Source organism: Scyliorhinus canicula, chromosome 5, assembly GCF_902713615.1.
Source record: "Scyliorhinus canicula chromosome 5, sScyCan1.1, whole genome shotgun sequence".
Classification (NCBI taxonomy): domain Eukaryota; kingdom Metazoa; phylum Chordata; class Chondrichthyes; order Carcharhiniformes; family Scyliorhinidae; genus Scyliorhinus; species Scyliorhinus canicula.
In genome coordinates, this window is record NC_052150.1 from 134,788,964 (window position 1) to 134,810,609 (window position 21,646).

General features: G+C 49.8%; 1 protein-coding gene across 2 annotated transcripts in view; it reads left to right on the forward strand.

Annotated features, from left to right (window-relative positions):
* Positions 1 to 18,114, forward strand: part of LOC119966284 (spermatogenesis-associated protein 48) — an 87,305-nt gene extending 69,191 nt beyond the window's left edge. Inside the window, exons 5-9 of one of the 2 annotated variants that reach the window (XM_038797718.1) lie at positions 5,250 to 5,323; positions 6,388 to 6,429; positions 6,516 to 6,623; positions 14,713 to 14,820; positions 17,959 to 18,114. In XM_038797718.1, the coding sequence (XP_038653646.1) occupies positions 5,250 to 5,323; positions 6,388 to 6,429; positions 6,516 to 6,623; positions 14,713 to 14,820; positions 17,959 to 18,082 (456 nt within the window). In that variant the 3' untranslated portion in view covers positions 18,083 to 18,114. The remainder of the gene's footprint in view (positions 1 to 5,249; positions 5,324 to 6,387; positions 6,430 to 6,515; positions 6,624 to 14,712; positions 14,821 to 17,958) is intronic. The other variant, XM_038797720.1, reaches the window with a different exon arrangement.
* Positions 18,115 to 21,646: the final 3,532 nt, after the last annotated feature.

Consider the following 21,646-nt stretch of genomic DNA (forward strand, 5'->3'; position numbering starts at 1 on the left):
CCCTTAAGGAGCAGTGACCACAATATGATAGAATTTACCCTGCAGTTTGAGATGAGAAGCTGGAATTAGATGTAAATGTATTACAATTAAATAAGGATAATTACAAAGACATGAGGGCGGAGCTGGCCAGAGTTGATTGGAAACAGAGCCTAGCAGGGAAGACAGTGAAACAGCAATGGCGGGGGTTTTTGGGGGTTATTCAGGAGGCACAACTGAAATTCATCCCAAGGAGGAGGAAACATGCTAAGGGGAGGACAAGGCATCCATGGCTGACGAGGGAAGTCAAGGACAGCATAAAAGCTAAAGAAAAAGCATACAAAGTGGCGAGAATTAGTGGGAAGCCAGAGGATTGGAAAGTTTTTAAAAGCTAGCAGAGGACAACTAAAAAAGCAATAAGGTGGGGAGAAGATGAAATATGAGTGCAAGCTAGCTAGTAATATAAAGGAAGATAGGAAGAGTTTTTTTCAATATATAAAAGATAAGAGAGAGGCAAAAATAGACATTAGACCACTGGAAAATGTGGCTGGAGAAGTAATAATAGGAAACAAAGAAATGGCAGACGAACTGAATCGGTACTTTGTATCAGTCTTCACGGTGGAAGACACCCGTTGGATGCCAGAACTCCTGGAGAACCAGGTGGCAGAGATGAGTACAGTGACATTACAAAGGAGAAGGTTCTGGGCAAACTGAAAGGTCTGAAGGTGGATAAATTACCTGGACCAGATGGACTACACCCCAGGGTTCTAAAAGAGATTGCTCAGGAGATTGTGGAGGCATTGGTGATGATCTTTCAGGAATCACAGGAGTCAGGAAGGGGCCCAGAGGACTGGAAAGTGGCTAATGTAACACCGCTGTTTAAGAAGGAAGGGAGGCAGAAGACAGGAAATCATAGGCCGGTTAGCTTGACTTCGTCCATTGTAAAGATTTTAGAGTCTGTTATTAAAGATGAGATCGCGAAGTACTTAGAAGTGCATGAGAAAATAGGGCTGAGTCAGCACAGCTTCGTCAAGGGGAGGTCATGTCTGACAATCTGTTAGAGTTCTTTGAGGAAGTAACAAGGAAGTTAGACAAAGGAGAACCAGTGGAAATGATTTATTTAGAATTCCAGAACGCCTTTGACAAGGTGCCGCATAGGAGACTGTGAAAGAAGTAAAGAGCCCATGGTGTTAAGGGTAAGATCCTGGCATGGATAGAGGATTGACTGACTGGCAGAGGCAGAGAGTGGGGATAAAGGGGTCTTTTTCAGGATGGCAGCCAGTAACTAGTGGTGTACCTCAGGGGTCAGTGCTGAGACCACGACGTTTCACAATATACATTTATGATCTGGAAGAAGGAACTGAAGGCAGTGTTGCTAAGTTTGCAGATGATATAAAGATCTGTAGAGGGGCAGGTAGTATTGAGGAAGCAGGCGGGCTGCAGAAGGACTTGGACAGGCTAGGAGACTGGGCAAAGCAGTGGCAGATGGAATACAATTTGGAAAAGTGTGAGGTTGTGCACTTTGGAAGGAGAAATGGAGACATAGACTATTTTCTTCATGGGAAGCTGCTTAGGAAATCAGAAGCACAAAGGGATTTGGAGTCCTTGTTCACGATTCTCCTCAGGTTAATGTGCAGGTTCAGTCGGCAGTTAGGAAGGCAAATGCAATGTTAGCATTCATGTTGAGAGAGCTAGAATACAAGACATGGGGTGCACTTCTGAGACTATATAAGGCACTGGTCAGACCTCATTTGGAGTATTGTGAGCAGTTTTTGGCCTAATGAAGGATGTGCTGGCCTTGGAAAGGGTCCAGAGGAGGTTCACAAGAATGATCCCTGGAATGAAGAGCTTGTCATATTAGGAACGGTTGAGGACTCTGGGTCTGTACTCGTTGGAGTTTAGAAGGATGAGGGGGGATCTTATTGAAACTTACAGGATACTGCGAGACCTGGATAGAGTGGACGTGGAGAGGGTGTTTCCACTTGTCGGAAAAACTAGAAGCAACGGACACAATCTCAGACTAAAGGGTCGATCCTTTAAAACAGAGATGAGGAGGAATTTCTTCAGCCGGAGGGTGGTCAATCTGTCAAACTCTTTGCCGCAGAAGGCTGTGGAGGCCAAATCACTGAGTGTCTTGAAGACAGAGATAGATAGGTTCTTGATTAATAAGGGGATCAGGGATTATGGGGAGAAGGCAGGAGAATGGGGATGAGAAAAATATCAGCCATGATGGAATGGCGTGCAGGTTCGATGGGCCGAGTGGCCTAATTCTACTCCTATGTCTTATGGTCTTATAGTGGAAGATGTGTGAGGTGGGATTTCTGTATGGTAAGCCTGAGTCCTGAACGAGGGTGAGTGATGGGTGGGTATGGTGCACTGAGCAGCATGAGAGTTTGGGAAGAGATATTGTTCGAAAACTCATTCACTGTCCTTGACCACCCATTTGAAGCCATTAAGCAGAGTCTGCCGGGACTTTCTATCACAAAATTGTCGCAATTATTTGTCTATTTTTACAAAATAAATTTAAAGTACCCAGTTCTTTTTTTCTCCAATTTAGGGGCAATTTAGTGTGGCCAATCTACCTAGCCTGCATATCTTTGGGTTGTGGTGGTGAGACCCATGGGGAGAATTGGCAAACTCCACACGGACAGTCACCCGGGGCCGGGTTCGAACCTGGGTCCTCGGTGCCATGAGGCAGCAGTGCTAGCCACTGCGCCGCCGTGCCTTCTGCAATTGTTTGCCTATTATGATAAGAGAAGTATATTCCGTACAGTGGAGGATAGCTAAATGTTTCATAGAGTGTGTACTTCACTGTTACCATCTGAATAATAAGAATTCCTGGAGTTCAGTTTAGTTTATCTCAGTTGTTACATTAACAGTATGTGGGTTCCTGCATCTTCTTTCTCTTGGCAGTACCTGTAAGAAAGCTATGCAATCCTCTGAGAGTATTTAATTTCTCCACTGCGATACTCAAATGTTTTGACAAACACACACGTGTTTGTTTCAGTTTAATCTAAGGATGATTATCTATTTTTCCTATACAAGATCCACTGCAAGTCGCATACCGTCGCAACCGGTCCACAGCAGACGCCATTTCCCTGGCCCTACACTCATCCCTGGAGCATCTCGACAACAAGCACTCCTACTTCAGACTCCTATTTATTGACTACAGCTCTGTCTACAACACCATAATCCCAGCCAAGCTCCTATCAAAGCTCCAAAACCTAGGACTTGGCTCCCCACTCTGCAACTGGATCCTCGATTTTTTGACCAACAGACCACAATCAGTAAGAATGAACAATCACACCTCCTCCACAATAGTCCTCAATACCGGGGCCCCGCAAGGCTGCGTACTTAGCCCCCTACTCTACTCCCTGTACACACGCGACTGCGTTGCAAAATTTGGTTCCAGCTCTATCTACAAGTTTGCTGATAATACAACCATAGAGGGCCAAATCTCGAATAACGACGAGTCAGAATACAGGAGGGAGATAGAGGGGGCGATTCTCCGCTCCCCACGCCAGGAGAGAGAATCGCGGGAGGGCCGGGCGACTCACGATATGCCCCCCCTGGCGCCCCTCACGATTCTCCCACCCCCCGCTCGGAAGAATCGCCGCTCGCCGTTTTTCACGGCGACCGGCGATTCTCCGACCCGGATGGGCCAAGTGGCCTGCCGTTTGCGACGAGTTCACAATGGCGGCAACCACACCTGGTCGCTGCCGTCGTGAACATGGCGCCTAAAGCTGGTTTGAAGCTTGTGGGGGTCGGAGAGGGGAGTGAGCACCACGGCCGTGCTCGGGAGGGGACTGGCCCGTGATCGATGCACTCTTTCCCCTCCGCCGCCCCGCAAGATCAAGCCGCCACATCTTGCGGGGCAGAGGAGGGAAAGACGGCAACCGCGCAATGAGGGTTTGAGCCGTCAACCGTCGTGACGTCAGCCGCGCATGCGCGGGTTGGAGCCGGCCAACCTGCGCATGCGCAGCTGACGTCACATAGGCGCCGCACTCGCGTCATTCTCGGCGCGCCGCCTTGACACATCAAGGCCCGGCGGCGGAGAGTTACGGAGCGCTGCTCTTAGCCCCCCGGGTGGGGGTAAATAAGGTGAGAGGAGCGGCCTCCAAGGCCGTCGTGAAACTCGGCCGAGTTCACGACGGCCTTCCCGATTTTTCGCGGGAGCGGAGAATTCTGCCCAGAGAACCTAGTGGAGTGGTGCAGCGACAACAATCTCCTCAATCCCAGAAAAACTAAAGAGCTGGTCATTGACTTCAGGAAGCAAAGTACTGTGCACACCCCTGTCAGCATCAACGGGGCCGAGGTGGAGATGGTCAGCAGTTTCAAATTCCTAGGGGTGCACATCTCCAAAAATCTGTCCTGGTCCACCCACATCGACGCTACCATGATGAAAGCACAACAGCGCCTATACTGCCTCAGGAAAATAAGGACATTTGGCATGTCCACATTACTCTTACCATCTTTTACAGATGCACCATAGAAAGCATCCTATCCGGCTGCATCACAGCCTGGTATGGCAACTGGAAACTTCAGAGAGTCGTGAACACCGTCCAGTCCATCACACGAACCTGCCTCCCATCCATTGACTCCATCTACACCTCCCGCTGCCGGGGGAAAGCGGGCAACACAATCAAAGACCCCTCCCACCCACTTACTCTTCCAACTTCTTCCATCGGGCAGGAGATACAGAAGTCTGAGAACACGCATGAACAGACTCAAAAACAGCTTCTTTCCCGCTGTTACCAGACTCCTAAGTCATCCCCTTTGGACTGACATCATTAACACTACACCCCTGTATGCTTCATCCGATGCCGTTGCTTATGTAGTTACATTATATACCTTGTGTTGCCCTATTATGTATTTTGTTTAATTCCCTTTTCTTCCCATGTACTTAATGATCTGTTGAGCTGCTCTCAGAAAAATACTTTTCACGGTACCTCGGTACACGTGACAATAAACAAATCCAATCCAATCCAGCTGGACTGTAGTGAGTTATGAGCTGAAGTCTTGTTTGCCAACTTTCAATGTATCAATCTGGTACATTTAGGATTGTTTAGTTGTACAAGAATTAAAACTGAACCAATTTATGTTTGTTTTTACTTACTTAATTGGGCTGTTCCGAGTATTTGCAACTGATTTGCGTGACTAAGCTTGCTGCTGAAGAATTTTTATTGTGCATTATCCTGCTGTAGTAAAACGTAAATTGCTAAAGGATTATTGCGAACATGGAAATTTATTTCATTATTTAACCTTCTTCGTAGGCCGTGAGTGGACATGGACACTGGGACAAAACTCAATCTCGACCCTTGATTGCTGTAGCTAAACCAATCACCTTGTGAGTAATTCTCTTTTTACCATCTATTAAATTAAACTCTTCTACTTCAATTGTCAAACTCATCTCTTGACATGATTCCAGCAACTATTTTCAAGAAAATGGCATTTACCTTTCTGGGCATGATTGAACCAAATTGGAACAGAATCCCGTGACAAGCTCATTTAGCATCGAGAAACACCAAGCTACCTATCGGGACAATGTTTCAATTTGGGGCCTCAGCAAGGGATTCCCCACAGAGGCCACACTTTGTCCCGTTCCCTGTACTGAGGACCTCCGCTCGCCGGAACACCTCAGTGCAGGAAGAGATCAAAGTGCCATTTTAAAATGGCGTCCCGATCTCTCGACCCCAGAAACCCTCCAAAGCCCCAACTCACCAAAAGGGGGACTTCGGGCCCCCTCTCACCTGACCTCACACGCGCAGGTCATCCCTGGGGCCTGTTCCCACCGTGGGAAAAATGCCAGGCTGGCACCCATTTGGCACTGCCAGGGTACCTAACTGGCAGTGACAAGGTTCCCAGTTGGCACCAGCAGTTCCAGCGTGCCAGCCTGCCCAGAGGGCAAGGACCTGGGAGCCTCCAATCCCCTGGGAGACCCCCACAAGTGTCATTCCATTTGGTCTCCGCTTGTGGGGACCAGCACCGAACAACACTCATTCGAGGTCTCCGAGGCGAAGGGGTTAGATCCCAATGCATCGGGTAGATCAAGGGAGTGTATACTGTCTCACTCTAATATGCAGATTTGCAAACTATTGATACCGCCGACAATAGACGGAATTCAGACCGTGACATCTCGTGAGATTGCGTTAGATCTCTCAAGGCATAGCGAGCCAGGTTGATCCCGGAAGAGGGATGTCCCCACAACTACCATCCGTGCTGAACCGTGTTTCGGAAGCAATGCGGTCGGTAGATCGCGCCCTCAATATGTATTAGACGCTCTGTGTGTCAATTGAATGTAGGTTGGATAGAGCATATTAAAGGCACCTTACTAATGTGGTTAGTTATGTCAGTGAAGAGTCTGAGTTTTATGTAATTCGGCAGATCTAACGATGGTGTAATATTTTACAGCTCAAGTCCTTTTCCCAGAATTCATCAAATTCCACTGTATAGGTGAGGCACCTAGTTCCACAATGATTGCAAAGTATTTTCCTGATGGTGTGCTCAAAGTAACATCTTTTTCACTTTGTCTTTGATAGTGGTTCTGTTGGTGGTAATAACCTAGAGGATGTAGATAACCCTTACACTGAATTTACCCCCTACACCGTACCTCGAACCGAAAAGCCACGACATACAGATACAACTCAGTATGTATGCAAAAATGCCCTATTTAATCACTACAAAAGGCTGTCTTTACTTTAATTCTCGTGTGCTGTACCAATTTACTGTTCAATCCTTTATGCACTAACTGAGATGAATGCAGGATCCAGCATTCATTAAAGTGATAATTCTGTTTGTCAGGACATGGTATAGTTTAAATGAAAGAATTAGAAGAATTTTAAGAGTAAAACTGCAGAAACTTAAAGCATGAAGTAGTAACTGGAATTCTAGCGTTTAGCAATTGTTTCCTTAATATTTGTCAAAGGATGGGGTTTTAATAGCATCATGCATAAACATTTTCCAAATCTGCTGAATTTTTAAATTTAAAGAACAACACAGCAATGTCTCCAGTCCGCAATGTTTGGAGCCAAGGCTTTTATGGATTTTGGAGTTTTCTGGATTATGGAATGACTTTCGAATGTCTAACCACAGGTGTGAGAACCAGAAAACACCATGGGCGGGTTCTCTATTCCTGAGACTAAGTGTTGACGCCGGCGCAGGATGCGTGAAGTTCCATGACAGCAAAACTGGCGACGCATCTGGACCGATCAGCGACTGTTAAGGGGCGAGCACCGGCATCACGTGGACACAATCATTCACCAGGTCTAAGATTGACACTCAGGAGGTTAACAAGCTGCAGCTACATATACACACTTCACTCCCCATACATCATCCAAGCCAACAAGATGGCAGCAAACAGAGCGGCCCAAGACTCACCGATGCCGAGCTGGTGACCTCCTGGACGCGGTTGACCCTGTGCCCCAGCCCGGGCAGCAGGCTTCCAGCCACCACCATTCGCCGTGCCTGGGTGCAGGTGGCAGAGGCGGTCAGCGCCACCAGCAACACCATCTGGAAAGACCAGCAGTGCCAGAGAAAACATCCAGGATGGCTAGGATGAGTAGATAACATTGTGCCCCTGGCACTAACCCACATCCCCCCCCGACCCAGAGGGTGGCCAAATACCCAATCTACACCACATACCGGCACCAATACTGACCACAGGCCAGGTTCCCTGGTCACTGAGGCCACCAGCTACCCAGCCCCTGAGCTGCATGCGGCAGACTATCTAACACTGTCGTTTTCTGTTACCCCCCGGCCAGGAAACGACCACCCATAACCGCTAGGAGCGGGAGAAAACTGCAGGGGAACCACCGGATCTGTGATCCCGCACCGTGGCAGAGCAGAGGGCCCTGGGCAAGGCCGGCGGCCCAGAGGAAAGAGAGGTCACCAAGATGGAGGTCTGGCGCGGGCAAAAACGTGAGACCCCTCGAAGATGCGGTTTTCCATGTCACGTGTGTCAACCACACCCCTCCAACGCTACCCCCACACCACCCTCACTCTCACCCCAACCCTCACCCCCACACCACTCTCACGTTCAGCGTCATTCTCACCCCACACCACCCTCACCCCCAAACCACCCTCACGTTCAGCATCATCCTCACCCCACACCACCCTCACCCGTACACCACCCTCATTCCCACCACCCCCCGGCCAGCAGTGTAATCATGCATCTTGTATTGTGTCTTGCAGGACCTGCTGGTGGTGAGAAGCGTACATCTAGCGTACCCCTTCCCCAGCCAATGCCACAGCTGAGACATTCCGTGAGCTGAGCAGTGATGCTGAGAGCAGCCCGGACCCCCGCAGGCCTCGACTCGAGACTCAGGAGACCCCAGAGCTTGAGTCCGAGGATGACACTAACTTCCCATCACAGCTGTCTCCAACATCCTCCACCAACCCAGAGACATTCACCTCAGTTGGGCACTAAAATGAAGAGACACCTGGGGCACTATCTGGTACGCACCACACAGCTGATCCGGTACAGCAGGGCGAGGTAGGAACTCCCGGGAGGGCGTATGGTCGGAGGGCGGGCCGGCCTCAGGGATTAGCTGCCGTCCAGACGGATTTCAGGCTTCTGGAACAGACAGTCCCATCAACCGTGGAGCTGCAGCCGCAGAGGGGTTGTGGCAAACATCCAGCACCTGCAGGCGCAGTTGGAGGAGTCCAACCACGTGCAGTAGCAGGAGGTGATGCCGGCCATGCATGCCACCCAGGCCAACACCGCATGGGTGGCATCCACGGTGGAGGCATTCGGAGTGAGGGTTGCAGCTATGCATCAGCATGTCCAAAGCTTGGTGCATTCTATGCAGGCGCTGGCCGAGGCCCAGGACAGGGTTGCTGCCTCACAGGCAGCCATGTGCCACAGCCACCTGGAATTCTGGAATTTGCAGTGGAGCTTCTGAACGTGGCCCAGTCATAGCAGGCCATGGCTGATACATCGGCGGCATTGCCCAGGCACTGGCTAACGTGGCACAACGCAGAGGGAGATGACCCGGTCCCAGAGTCACTGGCTAATGTGACACAGACCAAGAAGGTGGTGGCACAGTCAATGGGTGGAGAGGCACAGTCCCAGACGAGGATGGTCCACTCCCTGTGCTCCATGGCCACGAGCGTGCGGACCCTGGTCGAGACCAGAGTGGCCCCCAGGACTGGCAACGCCAGGTGGTGGGAGAGCCTCAGGGCAGAGCTCTGCTCACCCGTCCATCCCATGGAGCACCCCGAGGGAGGAGGAGGTGATGGGGCCAATGCCGGTGACTCCCACGGGGGAGGTGCCAGAACACCGCAGCACCTCGGACACCCCCACTCCTATCCCTGGTGCGTCTGATGGGCAGCAGGCAAAACAGGGCAGCACCACGCCATCTGGGACACCCAAGCATCAGATGGGCTCATACAGGCTCGATCGCCCCAGAAGATACCTGCCAACGGGGACCCAGATCACAGGGCAGGAATCACAGCAGGCTACCTCCACTCCTGATTAACCATCTGGGGATAGCCTAGACATAGCCCATAAGGCCAGAATTTCCAACACCAGTTAAATTGCCACGGGGGCAGGGCACAGTTTAGTTGTAGGGGCTAAGACACGACTCTGAATATATTTTGCCACATTAAACACCTGTTAACACTGTTACAACCTGCCTCTGTGCTCTGTCAGATTGGTTTGTGGGGTGGGCTCTTCTGGGCTGGCCAGAGAGGGAGTGAGGAAGTGGGAATGGGCGGATGTTGTGGGTAGACTGGGATCTCCACCACCAACCCCCCTGGCCATCCCCACCACCATCACCCCAGGGATTCGATGGCACAGTGTGATGGAGTGGCCAGCTCGCATGCAGTGATTACCCAGGTAGTCGGTGCAAAGTGCTGCCGGAGGCAAGAGTCAGATTTAGTCAAACAATTTGGAGCACCAGAGCTCATTGCAGAGCGGGTTGTCATCATCCTACATCCCATGGACCAGACCTGCTGGTACTGCCAACCCAGGGCCCACATCTTGTTGGCCAGCAGGTATGTATCACAGAGGGGGTTGCAGGTGAGGGTGTGTCAGGAGGGGCGGGGGAGGGGGGGTGAGGGGGGTGCATGATGCTGCGCTACGGTGTCCGTGTCCCCGGCCAATTCAGCACCACCACCCCCCCCCCCCCCCCCCCCCCCCCCCTCCCCCAGTCAGTGAAACAGGAGGCGATCAAAGCTTCCCATGCGCGTGGCCGAGCCAAACATTTTGGGCGGCCTCCTGTACCTGCCTGAAGCGGCTAAGTGTCCGTCTGTGGCACCTGGATAGGTGTCATCAACCATGACTGCAGTGGATAATTCCGGTCACCCAGGAGGCAACCCCCAGCCGGGGTAGGGCGTCTTAAACATGTCAGGAATCATCAAGTATGCCAGGAAGAAGTCATCATGCACACTGCCTGGGTATTGGGTGCAGACGTGCATGATGCACAGCTCATGGTCACATATCAGCTGCACAGTCATCAAGTTGAACCCCTTTCGGTTTGTGTAAAGAGGCCTGTCATCTGCAGGTGCTCGTAAGGTGACATGCATCCCGTCGATCACCCCCTGGACCAGGTGCATCCCGGCAATGGCGGCGAACGCCATTGCCCGGGCATCCTGATGGGTTTGGTCCACATTGAAATGGATGAACTGTGCCATCTGGGCATTTAGGGCCTCCGTGACGGCAGGGATGTACCTGAGCCCTGAGGTCTGTGAAATCCTGGACAGTGCCCCACTCGCTGCACAGAAGGACCCCATGGCATAGAAGTTCAGAGCGTCCATCATTTTGATGACCACCGGGACTGGGTTCCCTTCCCCATACCCCCGTGGTGCCAGGTGTGCCGTGATCTGATAGATCTGTCGCACTATTTCCACGCTCAGCCGGAGTCTTCAGCGTCATGCCCAGTCCGGCAGGTCCTTGAATGCCAGGCGCAGCCAGTACACCCGAGGCCTCATGCGGCATCTCCTTTGTACCTCTGCCCCCTCGGCCTGTTGGGCCTGACAGCCGGCTCTCCATCCGGGCTACATGGTGGCTCCGGTTGGCACTGCGGAGTCCCCACTCCCCACCATCTCCGCGACCCTGGCCCTGTCGGTGCCCGGCACCGTGGGGACCTCTGGCCCTGGTGCCTGTCCCTGATGCCATGGGTACTGTCGACTGGCGCTGCCTTTGCCAGTGGTATGCTCAGTGTCCTCCACCCGACGCACCCATAGGGGCTACATTGGACGTTGCCCTTGAGTGGGCACCTGATGCCCTGCTGGCGGGTGGCGGCCGGGTGGAGGGCATATGGCAGAGGGTGGGGTGTAGGAGTGGGAAGTTTGGGGGCACCCATACGGCCGACGGCACTCTGCAGAACCAGCGGCTAAGATGAGTGGTCAGTGGGGTGCGCAGCAAGGTGGCTGCCTTGCAGGCTGCGGCAATCGTGGTCCATGCCTGTACACAGCCCCAGTCACGTGGGGGAACACCCCAGCCACTATGCCCTTTCCCCCATCAACCCCCCACACATGCACACACACTGCCCTACTTCCTATCTCTCCCTCATCAGCCACGCTTCAGTTTCATGATTTTTAAAAGAACAAGTAAACTGCGCCATCGTGAACTCTGCCCACCGGAGGCGGAGAATTGCAGAGGCCCCGGAGAATACTGGGTCAGGCCGTTAATGATGTGTAAACAGTATTTACTGTCATGCATTGGCACTGCTGTCGAGGTGATGAAGAATTACACTTTAGCATCAAACTGGCACCCGCCACGATTTCAGCGTCGGGACCGATTCTTGCCTGAGCGCGTTTCCCGATTCCTGCGTCGGCCGACGGAGAATCCCATGTTCTTGTGCCGGAGCTGAATTGCACCAGGTTTACAATCTCTGTGGTCGTAAAGTGGGATGCAACTCAGTGTTCCACGTCATGCAAATTTACGCATGGTGTGTAATATGAGGGATTCCCAGTGATATAGTTCGGGCCCAAACCACCCCCCCCCCCCCCCCCCCCCCACCACACAGAAGCCCCCACCCCCAAGTGACTGGGTGCCTCCCCCACCCCCAAGTACAGGGTAACCCGATCCGCCGCTATCCCAGGGACCTCGATAATAGGGGGATCTCCCCAGGGACTCCAGTAATAGAGCGGCCCCCTCCACACGGACACTCTGCCTAAAGGAACCCCCTCCACAGACCTCCCCACACACACAAAGACCCCCTAAACACAGATGCCCCCCCCCCTACCCCCAGAAATGGAACTCCTGTCTGCAAGCTAGAGAGCAGTCCAAACAGGAGCAGTGTGAAGCATTATAGCTGTAATATCTACCTTGCAGCTCCACATGTCCATTCTTCGAAGGAGAGCAGCTGTGTCTGCATTTGGCTCCCACCGGTCCACCAGCTGCAATCCATTCATAGCTTTGGAGTAACGGTCTGTGATTGACACCTCGCAAAAACCATCTGCAGCGTTGATCAATTTTTTATCCTTTCATGGTTCAGTAGCCTCAGTGGTGAAACCCCAATGTTTGTAAACATTGACCACATCAAAGAGAGTCATGTGCAGTGAAGTCACATCCTTGAGTGATTGGAATGTACTTAGTGCTTGGAATGCACTTACCTCTCTGATTGTACAGACCACTGTCACAAATAAACACCTGTTCACCAATGTTCTAAACTGCCTCGCCCCTTTATCGGAAGGATATGAGGCATGGGCTGGGCTGGGTGGAAAGGGTGTGCTGGTTGGGGGTAGGATGGTTGGTGAAGGGTGGGGGGGAGAGACTGGTGGTGTGGCTTGCTGATGTTGGAGGATGGCATGGGCCAGATCCCCCAGTGCTGTTGGGAGTACATCCAGTAGCCATCCTCGGAGGCGCAGGGGCCTGGGCCAGAGATGCTGGGGTGCCTTGTGGTAGGGTCTGCCCACCTCCTCACCGCTCATCACCCCTGCCCCGGACCCTAACACTGCACCTGCACCCCCAAAAAGTCTGTGGGCTCGTGAGATGGAATGGCCAGCACGTCTACAGAGATCATCCAGGTGGGTAGTGGTATGTGACACCAGGGTGGAAATCACACGTGGTCAAACAATACGGAGCACCAGAGCTCATCACGGAGTGGGGCGACATCATCCTCTGCCCCATGGACCAGACACCCTGATACTCTACTGACTCTGGCCAACACCCTGTGGCGCAGCTGGTGGGGGGTCTCAGAAAGGGGTGAGGGTGCTGCAGTGAGGTGATGGAGTGCAGGAAGGGGACGGGGTTTTCCATGGTGGGGGGTGCAGATTGTGGGGGTGGGCTCCACACCTGACGTTTGGGCAGCCAGCGACCAGCACCCTAGTCGGCGAACCAAAAGGCCATTGGATTGTCCTGTGCACAACGATCCTGGCGCACACATCGTGTGGCCTTCTATGCTTACCCTAACGCCATGTCCTGCCCATCCTGGCTATCCTCTGCATCCTCCTCGTTGGTCGAGGCATGGCGTTCCTCAACCTCCTCTTCCAGCATGACGTCTCTCTGGTGCACTGTGGAGGACGCAGCAAGCCACCACGATGTGGGAGTCCCTCCCATGGCAGTCTGGAAGGCCCCTCCAGAGCAGTCTAGGTACCTGAATCGTACCTTCAGTACAGGGTCCCCCATGCCTGGCGGAGTTGGTGCTCTACTTTCCTCATGGAGAGCAGGTCAAAGTCCATCTGTAACTTTTTCCTCTCAGCCAGTAGTTCTACAGTCGGAGCCTCAGAGTATCGCCGGTCCACCTCCAGAATGCAGTCAACTAGCTGTTGCCTAACCACCCTCTCTTCCCATCTCTCCCTGCTTTGTAAGCTATAATTTCACCTCTGATCACAGCACCTTTGGAAACTTTTCTTACCTCATCTCTGTCCCTCAGCAGCTACGGCGCCTGGTCCCCATTTTTAAATACCACAAGTGAAGCGTGCCAGCGTCACCTACACCTGGGGAGACGAAGCATCGCGGGGGGTCAGAGACTACCGGGTCGGGCCCATTAATGATATGTTAAGAGTGTTGCTGTACGATTTCCATACCCATGTTGGCGTGGGGCATGGAATGCATCCACAACACCATCAAGGCACTGGAGCATGGCACCCTGTTGGCACTCTCAACCGACCTCGACTTTCGGTTGGCAACTGATTCTCCACCCGATCTCGATTCGTGATTCTGTCGTTGCAGGACTGAGAATCCTGACCAATAAAGCCAAAATAAAAATTAGCTTTCTTATCCAAATACTGGATCTTCCATACTTCCCTTCCCAAAGTACAGTACGAAAATATATGCTATGAGTTTCGGGTAATGCTTGGGGCTGCTCAAAACATTTGTGGACAGTTGGTGTTTCCAAATAATCGGTTTCTAGACCGGAGAGGTTACAGTGTAGAATCATAAAATCCCTACAGTGTAGAAGGAGGCCATTCAGCCCATCGAGTCTGCACCGACCCTCTGAAAGAACACCCTACCTAGGCTCACTCCCCTGCCCTATCCCTGTAACCCCACTTAACCTGCACATCCCTGGACACTAAAGGACAATTTTATCATGACCAATTCACCTAACCTGCACATTTTTTGAACTGTGGGAGGAAACAGGAGCACCCGGAGGAAACCCACACAGACACGGGGAGAAAGTGAAAACTCCACACAGTCGCCCAAGGCCGCAATTGAACCTGGCGCTGTGAGGCAGCAGTGTTAACTATTGTGCCACCCAGTATTTCCATAAGTTTCATTTGATTTTGTTTCAGTTTATTCTTCCAGCAGAAATGCGGTTTATTGTCTATATGTTACTTTTCTTTCTTCAGTTGCCCAAATATACCTGGTTATACAGGTACAAGACAATGGACTGGCACGGAAAGTAAAAAATCCAGCTTCTCAAGGCTGTTCCATCCACCTCCACAACGAGTGTATGGGTAAGTAGTTCACTTCATTTCTGTTGTTCGTCATTTTCTTCGGGGCAAATGATACAGTGTCAGGAGTGCAACAAAAATAATGAAATGGGCTAACTTTACAATATCACATGGCACTCTGGGCTGAACCTGCACAATAATAATTAATCAACTAATTTAAAGATTTTTGTGGAACTCCATAAGATTGGAAGCACCAAAGGGTTGAGGGGCCAGAATCCTGGGGCCAGTTGCTGGTGAAGAACTTCTCATCACCTTGAAAATCCCATTACTTTTCAAATAGCAGCATGTCCCATCCCCTTGTCAATGTTACGTATGGTACTGAACTAAAGGTAAGTGCCAGGGCTGTGTGTGTACCTACACACTGTGGCCAGGATTCTCGGGCCGCTTGCTAGCTACAGGATTCAGCGAGCCTTTACAAAAGGTGTGGGGGGGCAGTATCTGCTCTTTCTAGGAAACACTTGAGAACAAAGAGGCAACCTTTAAAAAAAACTGTGATTAGACACCACCTGTTCCACTGGGTTAATGGATCCCAGCAGAGCTGTATAAATCAACAATCTTCATCCCCCTTTGAAACTGTCTCGATCTGTCAATCAAAACGCCTTATGTCAGCAATGTTGCGTGAAATTGAATGTAAAAATGCAGTTCAAAACTTTTAGCCTTCTAGGCATACAAACAGTCTTCAGTACTTTAAAAATGAAATTGACTGGAGCTGGGAGCGAAATATGGGCTGGAGCAGGGGGAAATGTTCAGATACATGCAGGTTCGAGACTTTGCCAGAAAGGAGATACAGAGCTTCCCAGTAGAGTCGGCTTCCACATTGCTGGAGGAGATACTGATGTCAGGGGGACTGGAGAGGTGGGTGATTCCTAATTCCTTTACAGGGCTATTTTTGAAGAGGTGAAGGCACCGCTGGAAGGGATCAAGGCAAAGTGGGAGGAAGAGTTGGGAGAGGATATGGAGGAAGGGTTCTGGTGTGAGGTGCTCCGGAGACTGAACACCTCCACCTCATGTGCGAGGTTGGAGTTGATACAGCTGAAGGTGGTGTATAGAGCACACCTTACAAGGGTGAGGATGAGCTGGCTCTTTGAAGATGTGTGTGAATGTTGCGGGGGAGGACCCCGTAAACCAAGTTCATATGTTTAGTCCTGTGCAAAGCTGAGGATTACTGGAAGTAGGTATTTCGGTAATCTCTAAAGTGGTGCATGTGAAACTGGACCCGGGCCCTCGGGAGGCCATATTCAGGGTGCCGGACTAGCCGGGGTTGGAAATGGGTGCGGAGGCAGATGTTATAGCCTTCGCCTTGTTGATCGCCCGAAGGCGGACCTCTGTTAGGGTGGAGATCAACCTCCTCCACCCTGTCCCCTGGCGTGGTGGGGGGACCTGCTGGAATTCTTGACGCTTGAGAAGGTCAAATTTGAACTGAGGGGACGGATGGAGGGGTTCTACAATTCATGGGCGTTATTCATTATGCACTTTCGAGAATTGGATCACATCGTACATTAGGGGATGGGGGGGGGGGAGTGCTGGGAGGGTTGGGGGAGGGGGACTGTATGTGTTAATGGTGACCATGGGTGATTCCTAATTCCTTTTTGTCATTGGTTTATGCTAACATGCGGGCTAACCTTTGGGGATTGGTGGGAGGATGGGATCGTTGTTATTGATATGAGGATTGACATTGTATTCATTACTGATTATTGTTAATTGTTGAGTGTAAATTTGGGAGAAAATGTGAAAAAGGAGAAGAAGAAAAATATTTTTTTTTAAATTAAATTGACTGTGAGAAAACCACTTCAAAGGTTTCCACCACGTTAAATTCATCACACAGGTCTTTGAACTTGGCATACTGACAGACTCCTTAACGGGTTTAAAACATTTTCACTTTATTATGAGAGAACTTTAAATTTCTAGATACGGACTATTTAAAGGGTGTAAAGGCTGCAAGTGGGAAGAGCAGCCAAGCAATTCCCATTCCAAGACAGACCCTCAAACTGAGCCCATCCAGCCCAGAACAAACTCCCCCTGACGTCCACCTCCCATGAAGGACCCCCTTCACACCCTGGAGGCAATTGTAAGGAGAGAGGTCACCCCTCAGAGTACAAACCATGAGGTTGGTGCTGAAAAGGGTGGAGCTTGAAGGGGGGGGGCATTAGGCAGGATGCTGAAGGAGAGGACTTGGGGGGGGGGGGAGTGGTGAGGAAAGAGAATAAGGAGGTCGCTGACGGGTGGGCCTGGGTATGGGGGGGGGGGATGGTGCTGAAGTGGAGTACTGAGCGGAGGCCCTTGCCAGAGTTTACGATGGGGAGCCTTTGTCAACGACTAGGGTGGGGGGGAGGGACCATGCCAGCGATCAGGGTGTGGGGGTACTTCCAGCAATCTGGAAGGGGGGAGGGGCGCTGCACCAGCATTCTGAGATCAGATCACCCTTTAAAAATGGCGCCCTGACTTGTGAGGAGCGGGACCTATCAGAGAACTTCGATTCCACTCTCCTCAGTTCCAGCGAGAACCCCGGTCGCCACTGAAAACCCGATTCAGGGTAAAATTTCTTCAAAGTGCTGTGGAATGGCACATCAGGGTCACTCCTCGTGCCAGCAGGAATGACGCTGGTTTTCCCATTGGCAGGAGCACTTAGTCGCCGATCGGCAGAATCATGCATTGTGTTTCATTACAAGTTAGCGTTCCAAAGACCAATATCGCCATCTGCTGATCGAACAGCTGAACATAATTTATACAAGGTTTTCTCGATATCAAAGGTGTCCAGTTGCACCATGACTGGTTAATTTGACTTGAAGTAATTTAAATCTTGCCCACCTTAAGAATCTAGTCTCACTGAAAACACTAATTTTCATAAGTTGATGTAACAATCCCAACTAAATGTTACTTTGTGACTTGTCAGTTGACTTTTTTCAATGTCTTACTGCAAGATGTGTAACTGCCAACTCAAATGACCAAAATGCACATTGTCAAATAAAATTAATCAGTGTACCTTCATGGAAATATGCATTTATTTTATTTTGTTTATCTCTGGCCTGCCCTGATACCTGGCTTACAGAGGACGTATTAACAAATGCTGGTGACGGTGCAGGGAGAGAAGTCAAAGAGTTGTACAAAGGTTCAACATAACGTGACCCTTTTTTCTTCCAGAATTCCACACGGCACTGAAAAGCCGTTACAACACCAGCGTCAGTCCCCCTTTTCCATGATGTTGACAACAGTTTCACCTCACAACCCCTTTCATACGAAAATATCCAAATCGTTTCTTTTATAAGTAAATAAATATATAAATATATTTGCATGTGAGATCCGTGTGAAAGCTGTGATTGCATGTGGATTTTGTTCTTTTTAAATCGAGATTATAAAATTAATCTTTTTTGTAAACGTTGCCTTTTTAGTCCTATCAGTTTTCTCCCATTACTCCTGAAGACATTGACTTGTACCAGATTATGGACAGACATTCGTTGATTATTCAATAGTTGGGGACATGACAGATGATCCATATATATCTGCACGTTACAGTACGATCCATTAAAACGCGGTGGCCTTGTCTGAACTAAACAATAGAGACATCGGGCTAAATCTTGCAAGAAAAATAATAGTGTGTTAACAATGCACATATCATTAATGTGCAAATCAGTCAGTAAATCTGGGGAATTAGGACAGATGCTGCCAGTTGCAAGCCTCCAGAACTTGTGGTCAATTGACGCTGCCACTCTATTACTTCTCTCAAGTAGCATCTTGCACTTGGCTTCCCCATTATTTTTAGGAACTTGCTGGGTTTTCACATAAATTGCATTAAACCCACCGTATAATACTAATTCTGATAGATCGGGTGAAATATATTTTTAACAACGTTAATGTAATGCCAGCCAACCACACTGGGAGAGAAATTGAACAATTCTCCAAATGGTCAATTATTTCCTGAGCGATTTTAAAATGTTATTTTCATTGCATGAGGTCAGAATTGGAGGATTAAAATGTCAGGAGATGAAGAGGTATATGGTATTGACATGGCTGTATTAGGAATTCAGTCAGTTAGCGGACAGAAAGCCAATGACAGTGGATAGGTCTTTGGTGATGGACGAGCAGGATTGTGCGAGAAAGGACATGGCAGTCACGTTTTGAACAAGTTGGCATTAATGTCGATGGCACTCAAGAGGACGATGCAGAGTGTTTTTGTGAAGTCAAGTTAATAATAATAGATCACCTGTGTGAACCCTGTGTTGTCCATTGTACTGAGTAAGACTAACACATGCTCAGCTGCTGGCAGCCATGATTGAACTATCTGTCTTTGGACCTCCCAAACAGAACAGAGGGGGCAGCTCTGCATTACAATACATTCCCTCTCTACTTGAAGGGTGAAATTTTCCTACTTTTCGGCAGTGTCACAGCAGGTGTCGCAGCAGGCATTTAAGGTGTTGGCCCAAAGAACGTTTTCTCCACTGTATTGTTAGCTCGATAGTGGAAAGAAATTTAAGGGGCGGGGTCCCACAATGGCACGCTGGCAGGTTGGACACTGATTGAGCTTGACCGGCTGCCATTTCAAGATCGGGCTGCCATTTTTAAACACCACCCCAGTACGAAAAACATTCTTCTTCCCCTTCGGCAATCACTCACTAACGAGTATGTTTTTCTGTTATACATTTACGGGTTGTCCACCTAAGAAACTCTACATTACTGGTCATGAGTTCTGTGGGTTCTTCCACGGCTGATGAGCCCGATCCTAGAGCAGGGTCTTCAACCACGCACTTGGAGGGTGTTTCTGGGAGGTGGAATCGGTCCTTGAACTCGAGATTTCTGGTATTCTTTTCTCAGGCTTCTTTCCCAGGCCTTCTCTTGTCATCGGGTGTCGTCGTAGAATTGTGTCCCTTCAATCAGGAGGTTTCAAGTAAGTCTTTGCTGAGCAAGGGTCCCCCAGGTGTTGATGTTGATGTTGCCCAGGTGTTGACGTTGCATTTTTTGAGGTAAGTCTTCAGGATGTCTGTAAGCGCTTCCTTTGTTCTCCTTTTGTCCGTGACACACCTTAAACTGGGCGGAGAATATTTGTCATGGCAGTCAGGACTGTGATATCCTAAGCACATGGCTGGCCCATTGGAGTTGGTTTCAGATGATCATGGCCTCGATGCTCGTGCTGTGACTTCTCAAAGGACACCGATGTTAGTTCACCTGTCCTCCCAGCCGATATGGAGAATCCGTCTCAGGCAGCATTGATGGTACCTCTCCACTACGTTGAGGTGGCGTCTGTATGTAGTCCAAGTTTCTGAGCCATATGGAAGAGTTGGGCGGACGACCACCTTGTGCACAGGATCTGATGTCAGCACAGATGTCACCGTCACCAAAGACTCTTGTCCTTTGGCTTCAGAAGGAGGCACTGGTGGAATGGATATGATGTTGGATCTCTGCATCTGTATTTCAACTTTCACCCTGCCAAAAACCCATCCCCTGAATAACCCCCCACCCCCCTCACCTAACACCCCCGAACACTCCCCAAAATACCATTTCAGAACACCATCCTCCACTCAGAACACCTCTCCATGCACAACACCCTTTAAAAAAAATAAATTTAGAGTACCCAATTCATTTTTTCCAATTAAGGAGCAATTTAGCGTGGCCAATTCACCTTCCCTGCACATCGTTGGGATGTGGGGGCGAAACCCACGTAGACGCAGGTAGAATGTGCAAACTCCACACGGACTGTGACCCAGAGCCGGGATTGAACCTGGGACCTCGGTGCGGTGAGACAGCAGTGCTGACCACCGTGCAGCCCTCCACCGTGCAGCTCCAAAAACAGGATGGAAAATTCTCTCCCTCTGTAAGAGAACAGAAAGTTGTCCAGTCTGTGTCAAAGAGAAAGGTGGAAATTCCCACCCAGCTTATCACCAAGCAAATATTTATGCAGAACCTCTTCACAATCTGTATACTTCATCTTGCAGCACCATTCAATGCTGAGTGAGAGTGTGCCTGACTCCATTCTTACTCGTAAATCTTTGAAGTTATTCAGAAGTAAACTATGATTATTATCTGACAATGACACCTCTGGCAGCCCGTAAATTGCAAACCAACTTCTCAAAATCTCAATAGTTTTGCACTTGTGATATTAGAGATGGACTTAACCAAACCTCCTTCCCTTGCATCTCAAAGAAATCAACATGTGCTTGATCCCAGAGTTTTCTTGTGGTTGACCATCAAAAGAAAGGAACCTTGGTTGAATCATTTCTCATTCTGAGGCACACTACAACTTTGTACCTGCTCTTCATTACTTGGATACAAAAAATAGCTTCTTCTGACTGCTTTCATATGGACTTCCCATGTGCCTTCTTGACTAAGTTCCTCTCACAATCACTCTATAAACCTTGGAGAAATAGTAATTTCCCATAGGAGTCAACCTTGATCTACACGCAGTTCTTTTCTGTGTGAAATAGCCCTGCAGTGTCTCATTGTCACACTCCTTAAGCCAGATTTTCATGACATAATTGAGCACTTTACTCTTAGCAGCTCCTCAATGTCAAACAATAATAATCTTAATTAGTGTCACAAGTACACTTACATTAACACTACAATGAAGTTACTGTGAAAGTCCCATCATCACCACACTAACGCGACTGTCCAGGTACACTGAGAGAGAATTCAGAATGTGCTCTTATTGAATCCTACTGTACATAATTGAGCCCAGTTTAACCGTATTTTCTTGAGGCAATTCATTCTCATTCGGGAGACGTTGTTCCCTCCTACACCTACCAATAGAGCATACAGTGCAGAAGGAGGTAATTCAGCCCATCGAGTCTGCGCCGACCCACTTAAGCCCTCACTTCCATCCTATCCCCGTAACCCAATA